At 39.5% G+C, this 10,473-nt stretch overlaps 1 protein-coding gene across 1 annotated transcript in view; it reads left to right on the top strand.

Annotated features, from left to right (window-relative positions):
* The window catches only part of Pcdh15 (protocadherin related 15), a 689,792-nt gene that overhangs the window by 403,099 nt on the left and 276,220 nt on the right, over nt 1–10,473 (top strand). The window contains exon 16 of the mRNA XM_023723273.1: nt 2,657–2,785. Within this exon, the coding sequence (XP_023579041.1) occupies nt 2,657–2,785 (129 nt within the window). The remainder of the gene's footprint in view (nt 1–2,656; nt 2,786–10,473) is intronic.

Genomic DNA, 10,473 nt, shown 5'->3' with positions numbered 1-10,473 from the left:
CCCCATGACTTTATTTTTTTAACATATGGATGTTTTCATTTCATGTAAAATTCTCGAAGAAATCTGCCTAAGTGGTTCAGAAATATTAGTTCCTATTAGCACAAAATGTGGACTTCTTAATTAACTTGTTAGTTTAGTTGGTGTGCAGTTTTCTGCTACATTACCCCAGCACAGAGCACATTCTGATGGTGGATGCAGAACTGTTGGAGAATGCATTGCTGCCTGGCATCAAGAATAAGAAATGATAGGATTTTAGTGATAAAACAGCACAGCAGATTGGCAGGGAAGTCAGGGTGGGTGGGCACAGAAAGGGTCAGGTGGTTTACAGAAAGCCCTCAGATTCCTCTGTGGTCCCTCAGGCTGTCAGTTTTACTGTTTTGTTCACCCCGAGGCACATCGGGAACTGCTGCAACTGTAAAAACAGAGCTTTACATTTGTTACTGGTTTAAATTCTGACATACATTTTAAAGAAATAACACCTGTTGAAAAAAAATCTTTCCCTAAAAATAAATGTACCTTTCTTAAGGAATATTTAGAGATATGCAAATGTTACAACAGGAAACTAAAATACTAGCATTCCAGCCAACCAGATAGCACTTGAACTTCTTTATGCATATATTTAGAATGCATGTGCAAACACATGTATGCGTGTATGCATCATTAAAGTTAAAGAATTTGATGAAAATGATATGTAGACAGAATCTAAAAATCATAACTACACAATGAAATAACGGAGTGAACACACTTATATAACTACAAGTCGCTACAGTAAGCAGAAATTAAGCAGCACCGCTGAAGGCTAGCCTCATGATTTATCACAGGCCCTGATCTCTTTTATTTTCCAAAGGGACCCTGTGCTTACTCATGCCACTCTGAAGAGATTATGATTGTTTGTGCTTTTACTTTCTATAAATGGAACATAGTTTGTACTATTTTGTGTCTGAATTTTTTGATTCCAATTTACATTCAAGAATCTCCTTAGTGTGGCCGGCAATAGTTCATTGTCTTGGTTCTGTACATCCCGCTGCCCCCGGAACCCACCACACAAATATCTGCTGTTGGTAGATATTTGGGTTGGTTCTAGACTTCGGCTATATGATGCTCTTGATGATCATTATATGAATCTTTAAATACAGTCTGAATAGAATTTTAAATATTAGAAATCCTACAGGAATGGCTATATGTGAGTTTTCAAAGGAGAAACCCACTGTCCTACACAGATAGATAGCTCATTGCCAGCATTTACCTTGCACGGTAATTTTTTACTGACCACTGATTGTTTTGTTTAAAAGAAACGGGGAGAGAGAGAGAGAGAGAGAGAGAGAGAGAGAGAGAGAGAGAGAGAGAGACAGAGACAGAGACAGAGACAGAGACAGAGACAGAGAGAGTACAGTGCTATTGCATTGAGCAGGATTAGATTTAGTGTCTGTTAAAACAGAGGGATTCACCTACATCTAGTCAGAGCCTGCATGTCAGGCTTAAAATGAGTAGAGCTGGGTTGCTTTGCCCAAAACCTTCATTCTTACAGTGCAGAATTTCAGTGATCCCAGCAGAAAGCACGAGTGTCTACACCAACCTTTCTTCCTTGGCAGTTGGGAAAACTTTGACCCCAAGCCCCATGACTTCTGCAGCCCTCTTCCTGTCACCCCTCTTCAGTGCCTTATGCTTGGCTTCTGGTCTCAGACCAAGTTACCTGCTCCTCAGAAGACCTTGTGCCTGTTTTTCTTTTGTTAAGGAAGAGTTGGACAAATTTCTCATGGTGGTTTCGTAGATGTTCCTTGATTATATCTGAGTCATTCATTGATCTGCATATTTTCTGATTGCGGCAGAACAAATGTTTTTAACATTTAATTAAGATCACGTATTGGTAGGCTTACTTGATAAGAATTCCCAAAAGTTGTATGTTCATCAATTCATAAATTCACAAGTGCAAAGCATCACCTTTGTTTCCATGTATGCCTTTTTTTTTTTTTTTTTTTGTATTTATGAAAGGGTCACCAGGGTGTTCAGGGTCCACTACTAGATTGGGTTAGGGTTGGACTTGTTGTGATTCGCCTGTTTACAGCCTCCCAAGAGCTGGGATTACAGGTGCATGGCGCCACCACACCCAGGCTCATTTGCAGTCTCAGTGCGCCCCAGGGGCAGGGCCAGCATAGCAAGCCCGGGGATCAAACCCCAGGCCCCTGTGCCTGCTTGCAAGAGTGAATGTACACCTTGAAAATTACTAAGATATAGGTGGTGTTAACATAAGTCATGGTATTTTAGAAAGTATTTGTTCTTATTTTTAAATGTAAAACTACAATAATAGTATATTTCAGTTATAAAGTGGTGTATGTGCATATATAAAAGAACCTTCCCACCCATAAAATATGAACAAGATAAAGGTAAAATCATGTTCTAAAAAGGAAGCCTCTGAGAAATACTTGACATTTTCGAGAAAGTGCTTGCTCTTTAGTTTCATCATTTGCTTTTCCTGTTTGTTTCTCAGGTATGAAAACCCCTCACTGCTTTGCGTTCCCATGTTTTCACTGCTGGACTAAATGTCTAGGGAAGTCAGTGAGACACTTCTCGTCTCGCGAAATGCCAACATGACCACGAGACAGAGGTCGATACGAAAGTAGCTCCACTCCATTTAATCTTTCTGTTTTTCTTCAAGACCTCAACAGCCACAGTGAACGTGGTAGTAACAGATGTCAACGACAATGCTCCCGTGTTTGATCCCTATCTGCCTAGAAATTTATCTGTGGTAGAGGAGGAAGCTAATGCCTTTGTGGGTCAAGTGAGGGTAAGTGGAATGCATACATGTTTGCATATATCTCATGAATAAAAATGTGCACATATTTTTAAAGTAAACAATTTCTTATATTTTAATTATGAAAAGAAATGTAGCCAAGATCATCTGTTAATGCCTGTTGAATGTACTTCAAAATATTACGTACTGTGCAGATTTAATTTATTAGCTATCGTGATTATATGTTATTTTTTAATTTAAAGATTAATATGAGGTTTTTCTTATTTTATACACTTTTTCCTTTTTTGGAAATAAAATAGTTTTAGAGAGTGATATAATTTAGTAGACCATCAGGCCCAGATAGGTTTAGACGGGAACTTGTTTGAGTTTTCAAATTTATCTTTAGTTTCTGTGTATCTAGGTTTATGACACACTCCTTGGTTAATATTCTCAGCCTTCATTCTAAACACAATCTTCTGTTTCCTACATGTAGATGTAGCCACTTTTTGCTGTTCCTTTCATGAATAATCTTTTTTTTTTCCACTGAAACATAGTCAGTACTTACTTAGTTGAACCATGCTTGGTCTTGAACATAGCTGGTGGTCATGAAGTCACAAGAAAGGAGAAACAGGAAGGCATGTCTGTGGGGCGCCTGCCTTAGAGCAGACGTCTGCGTGGCCTCAAGGAGCACTGCTCAGCTTTACACGACTCCAATGGCACAGCCACGGCCACTAACTTTATGAAAGGGGAGAGTTTATGTAGCTCCCCATTGTGGAGGTTCAAGTTGCAACATCATTTGTATGGCCTCTGGTGAAGGAAGACACCTTGCGGGATTACAGGAACAAGAAGACAGAAACCAAGGTCCGGCATTTCTTTTGGAAGCATGGCATCAATGACCTAGAGCTACCCCGCTAGACTCTATTTCTTATTTATTTATTTATTTATTTATTTATTTATTTGGTGCATGGTTTCACTATGCAGCTCGGACTCTTAGTGACCCTCCTGTCTCAGTCTCCCCAGCACAGGGATTATGGGTGTATACTACCACATCTGGTTTAGGTGTCCGGCAAAATGCTTCCCAATTTCTAGGGTCAGCATGGCATGCGGTACTGGGGATCAAACCCGGATCCTTGAGCTTGCCAGGCAGCCGCTTAGGCCATTGAGCTATCTTGCCAGCCTTAGAGTTGATTTCTTAAAGGTTCCATCACCTCTTAATAGTGCTACTCTCAGAACAAATTCTTCAGCACCGGGACCTCTAGGGAGCAGTCGTCTAAGCAAAACACATGACAAGGAAGTAATTATGCTGCATGAAAGGGGCATAAGCCACCCAGGTATCCCAAAGCTGGGTCTGAGCATCCTAACTTTCTCCTGTGGAGTGTCTCCACTTTTTCTTAGAAAGCTTAATTGTGCTTTAAAGCGAGGCTTTTGTATAATTCTGCTACTGTCATAATCTACCTCAAAGTCTGGTTTTTAATCCAGTCTTGTCACTTGCAGAAGTGGAAGTTTCTTTAAATCCTATTATAGAGATCTTGAGGGCTTCAAATCGCATCTTAAAACTTTCCTTGGCTAACTTTACTTATTTATTTATTTATTAATGTATTTATCCTGGGTCTCACTGCACAGTTTGGACTCATAGTGATCCTCCTGTTTTCAGCCTCCCCAGTGCTGGAATTACAGGTGTGTGCCGCCACGCCTGGATTCAGTGGACATCTCAGTGTGCCCGGGAGCAGGGCCCGTGCTGCATGTGGTATTGGAGATCGAACACTGGTCGCTGTGCTTGCCTAAGCAGGCACTTAGTCCACTGAGCTATATTGCTGGCCCTTTCTTTGGCTATCTTGAGACTGCCCCTTCCTCCCTTCAACATACAGACAACAGAAACCACCGTGACAGTCTCTGTCCTTATCATTCTATGTCTCTTTTAAATCTTGGAGTTGTTTCATTAAAAAAGCCTCTTCATTTCTAAGGTTCCTCAGTTCACTTTAGAAATGAGTAGGGGTCATCATGGTGCTACAGGATGCTACGGTGTTGTTGTTGTTGTTGACTGACCAGCAAGCAAATAAATACTGGAGGATTCACCAAGGATCAAGGGGGGAGATAAAAGATTCAGGTATAGATTTCTCTTTTGAGACATTCAGGTAGCAATAACAAAGAGGCAATGAGATTATTGAGCAGAGGATAGGAGGAAGGAGAAAGGGAAGGCAGAGCATAGAAGAGGAGGAGGAAACTTCCCCCATCACAGGGATTGCCGTTATTCCTGGTCTCACAGGAGAGCTGTACTCGAATCTCAAGAAAAAACTCCACAAGATGACATAAAATCATGCCCTGTTCGTGTCCCTCTGGAAAAGTGATTGAAGTGAATAACTCGTTCTTTTGCCTTGCATGCTGTGAAACAGGGTGGCAGATTTTGGCCTTAATTTCAGATATCACAGCGAGTAGACAAATTCTAATGTAGGAAAATTAAGGGAGCTGCTTAGTCAGATGCTAACTGACACACATTGGCCAGAATGTAGTAAGGTTCTCTGGGAGCTGTGCCTGGGCACCAACCCTCTCTAGTTTCTCAAGTAAAGGAGGAGACAAAAATCTATACCAGGACCATGCGTAGAACAATAGCAAAGGAAATGATGCTGACATTGGGTCATAAAGGATAAGCACTGGTGAGGGGGACTTTGGGAGTGGTTTGGGCCTGTCTAGAGGAGAATGAAGACAAGAAAAATGCAAAGAAATAGAGCAATGCAAAAATGACTTAATTGTAGCAAGTAAAGGGCCAGCCAGATAGCTCAGTGGACAAAAGTGTCAGGCCCTGGCATGCCATGCCAGCCCCTCCTCTGGGGTGTGCTGAGATAGCGATTGAGACTGGATGTGGTTGCACGTGCCTGTAATCCCAGCACTTGGGAGGCTGAACACAGGAGAATCACTGTGAGTCCAAACTGTGTAGTGAGACCCTGTAGACCCTACCGATGCTATACTACCTACATGAAATAAAACAAATTAAAAATGATTAAAATGAAGTAAGATTCAAGAGTAATATGAGGCGTGGCAAATTCAGATTTGTATATTATAAAGATTATTGCTGAAAATCTAAATCTAGAAAGGGAAAATAGGTGAAACATTATAGCCCAATAATCTGTGACTTACACTGTTCTTATTGATTAAATTACATCAAATTAGTCAATCTATAATGCACTGTTGAAAATAGACAAGTTCTTTTAACCTTTATATGTACAAATAGGCATTGAAAATTACTTTTATTTTATTTAGAATTCAGAAGATATCATCATGTATCATTTTATACAATTAAACATTAGACAATAAGATTAATTTCTAGTTATCTTTTTTCTTATGTTAGCACTTTTTGTACTGCTTTTTATTCTATTAACCTTCTTTGTTAATTTTGTGCTCTTAAATTATATGACTAATGAACTCCATAATATATTTCAGTATTTATTGGAAATTGAAATACAAACCTTAGCCCTCATAGTTAGATACAAGATAGTTATTCTACTATTTAGGCAATAACATCTTTTCAAAAAACATAAATGATTTTAAAATTATGAGAGAAGATGAAAATATCCAAAGCAGCCTGCATCCAACTGATTCAACAGTTTCAGAGCAGTTGTAATGTTCTCTGAATGGAATTTTGATGCATCATAATGGTCTCCTGTTGCTACCTAATGATAATTATATAATACATTAATTTCACTAAATGATTCATGTCCGTCTTGTAAAACTTAATTTTAATTGTCATTGAAACTATTAAGACACACTTAAAACCAAGTTGTGCATGCTTAATTACTGTACTGAATTTGAGTTATTGGCTTGTGTCCGCATTCTAATGATATTTTAATATGAATAATACAATATTTGTATTCAAAAGCCAACGGAACTTTTTGTTTACTTTTTTAAGGTAGTGTTGTAGCAATAAACCAAATTAACTGAAGAATAGTTCTGAAGCAAGCTAAGTGTACACTTTATATGCAGAAAATGTTTTTAACCAGCTTGACAAAATGTTAACTGACAACTCCAGTTAGTTAATAAAGCTCTTATTCAGAAGGTTCAGTATGCCACATTGAGATTTGAAAAGTACATAAATATTTTCAAACTCCTTACAGTAGCAGAATAGTGAGGAATAAAAGTTGTGCAAAGAATAAAACCTAATGAACACAGAAAGTATGTGCTCTATGCCATGTCAAAAGGATGATATCAATTATTGACTGAAAGTTCTAGAAAACATGACAATGAACAGTGGCGGCCGGACCAAGGTACACAGGAAAAGCAGAGAAGTATCAATTCTTCTTGGCCTATTTAGTGACATTCTTCTTCTTCTTTTTTTTTTTTGGGGGGGGGGTGGAACCAGGGATTGAACTCTGGTCCTTGTGCTTGCCAGGGAGCACTTATTCCACTGAGCCATCTCCCCGGCCCCCAAGTGACATTCTTAAATTAGAAAAACAAAGAAAAAAAAGAAACACACCAGGCAAACAGAGGTAATGCACGCTGTGAGGGACATAGAGGTGCAGTTTCAGCACACGACTTCAGTGGCCTGAAAATAAGGGAAAGTATGTTTGAAGTTGTTCTGAAAATTTTACAAAAAGCTGTCGAATTCAGAGAGTTGTATGTAATAGTGACTGAGGTAAAGAGTTTGTCCATGTAGTATTTAATTTTTATTTGTGTGTGTGTGTGTGTGTGTGTGTGTGTGTGGCCAGCTCAGCCCACCAGGGGGCGGGGCTGACTGGCATGTGGGGCTGGGGGATTGAACTGCGGTCCCTGTGCTTTGCTAAGCTTGTTCTAAGTAGGTACTTTAGACCACTGAGCCATCTCACCAGCCCGTCCATGTAGTATTTTATTGAGGATCTTTCACAATATATTTTGGGAGGACAAGAAGGATTCGTACTCTTCTTCTGGCTGGACCACAAGCATGCCACCAATTCTTCTGAGTAGGGCCAGGGACAAGATGGCCTCTATGGGCTGCAGAGTTGTGACGATAGTTGTGCAGATGACCCTAAATGGTTTTGTGTAGTGCTGCACTGCGGCCTTAGCTCACTCCAGGCTCTGCTTAAAGGGCCAGATTTTTGTTAATATGTGAAATATTCAAAGCAGCACATTATGTAATCTGTAAAGACCACTGAGCCTACAGATTGACTGATTCTACAACAGAAAGAAACTGTGCCAGGATTTCTGCTCATGTTTCTTTATGTGAGTTATGCAGAATCCTGACTTCTAAGCTCACCAAGCTGGAGACCCAGGCTTCTCGCCTCCCCTGCCAGCCCTCCCTCTGACCAACACGTATTTAGGTATCGTAGTGAGGGCCCGCTCCCTGCCTTCTGGGTTATCGTCACAGTGGATCACACACCTCTGCGACTGCACATCTAGCATCGCAACGTACAGAATGTTCAGGACTGTGAAAGCCTAAGGTCTGAGTACATTTTGGGTTCAAATTGACTAATATGATCTCAAGCAATGTAGCCTTGCTAGATTTGGGCTCCATTATCCACAAAATAGCCATAATAGAATTTTGTTTAGTGACTGAAGGTATTACGAACATGTAATATACATATCCACTGAGATTAAGGAGGGGGGGATTTACTTTACTTCATCCTCTGCCACACTCGTGGCTGCAGCGAATCCCTTGTGGCTGCGTGGGGAGAGCGGAAGCAACGGAAGGGAAGCCAAGGGTGGAAGCTTGCGGTCCCTACTAGTGTCTCACTCAGCAGCGTCTCACTGAGAAGTTTATTACGGGCCCCGGTTCTCCAGGTTTAGAGTTAATTTCTCATCTTCATTTTTCAGAGTAATCTCTGGCAGAAAAACAAATACAGCAGAGGGAGCATACGTGGGAACTATATTATCTGTTAAGTTTAAATAAGGTTAATTCTCATGCTGAATTAATTGATTCCTTTTTCGCCCTAGGTAACGCAATTAGAGCCTGTAATCAGAATTTTCCTCTAGTTCTCAAACAAAGGAGGCTGACATTATTTAACCTAAAACACAAATATTTTCTGCATGTGGACTCTGCATCCGAAATCTTGGTTGGAATATAGTAGTAGTGATTCAGATCTAAACTTTTAGGTACTTTAAAAATCATTAGTAAATTGCAGTATTTAAGAAAGGTAATGATGCTCCCTTCAACTATACAATCTAATATGAAATAAAAGAAATCTGAAAATCAGTGTTCTGTCTCTGATTAAGGTAGCTATTGACTCCTGGTGTGGGGTTCTGAACATGAAATAGGGATGGGGAGTTTATGTCTGCTTTATTTGTTGTAGCTCAGCATGATGTCAACAGTTTTGTAAAACATAATCCTTTTTTAAGTGGGCTGCAAGTGGGGAATTTAAAGAGTCTCTTGTTAAGTCAACATAATGCAAATAATATAATTCAGTTGAATAAAAAAATGCACAATTTAAAAAAATCCATGATATCTATTTTAATGCTGCTATTTAAAAAGTTTATAATGGAGCTTTGTCTCTTTCTGTGGGTATTTTTAACCTCGGTCCTTCAGATATTCAGTTAGCAGATTAGAAGTAGAATGCAGATGTTCGGGCATATTTGTATAATATTTAAAGCCTACCTTTCCATCAGACTTAGTCCCTAATAACCAGCTGCTAGAATAAACACATATGCATCCATTTGTATGTTACATATGAATATTTGCAGTGGCATAGTCCCATCTACACAAGGAATTCACCACTGTAAGACCAAGGTCACCTCGCTATTACTGAATGTTGTCCTTTTCGCTATTCTATTTGAAGTGGATCTCTGTCCTTCTTGAACTCTCCTGCCTGCTTGCTTCTGTTTTTCACATTAACTGTCTTTTGTCTTTCCTTATCTATTGGATCCATAGATTTTGGATTTCAGAAATACCTTTTAAATTGTTCTCCTGATTGTGCATTCCTTTTGGGAAATCTCACACTGCAGTTCACACGTTTAATTACGGGGAGACACTGAGACTTCCCACCGCTGTATCGTTAGCCACTTCTCCTTTAAGCTATAACCTCAAATAGGCGATTATCTGTAAAACAGACACGCTTGAACATACTGCAGGCCGCTTAATTTCAACAAGATTGAACTCTTACTTTCACTGTCCTCAAAAAATATTCCCTCTTCTCAAGTCTGCACCTGAATTAATGAATTGTCCTCCATCCTCTGCATCCGAGCAAGATGCAGAAGTGCCGTCTAAGTTTTCACTCTTCCTGCTTCTCCCCAGGTACAGTCCGTCACCCGTAGTGATAAGGCTGCTTACGGTGAACTGTTCTCATGTCATCCTTTTCCTTCTTAGTGGCCTTAGAGCAGCTCTCATTAATTTTCCTCTCCAACTACTGCCATAGATCATAGATCATTATCACGATCTAATCTTGACACATCCTAATTATCCTCAATGTGAAATCTCTCTAAAAATATTGTTCATGTACAAAAGAGTCCTATTCCTCATGTAGCAAATGAGAGATTCCTCCCACCTCCCTTCTCTTGCGGTTGCTTTGATAACTTTATCTCCGTAATCATTATAGCTGGTGAAATCCTTCATTACTGTTGTCCTATCCCATTGGTGGACAAGCAAATAACATTATTTTAATGACTACCAACTCCAACTTTCAGTTTTCTTTATGTTAACACTAAGTTTTAAATTAATTTTCTGCATACTGTCCTAAGTGCAAAAGTTCTACAAGTAGATAAATATTTAATAACGAAACTGTTTCTCTGGAAATAGAAGCTATTTATAAGTATGTCGTGCATGACGTCAATATATATATATA

The sequence above is a fragment of the Octodon degus genome, unplaced genomic scaffold, assembly GCF_000260255.1.
Source record: "Octodon degus isolate 3935 unplaced genomic scaffold, OctDeg1.0 scaffold00005, whole genome shotgun sequence".
NCBI lineage: Eukaryota > Metazoa > Chordata > Mammalia > Rodentia > Octodontidae > Octodon > Octodon degus.
Note: the sequence above shows the minus strand (reverse complement) of the source record. Positions and strands in the feature narration are given on the sequence as shown.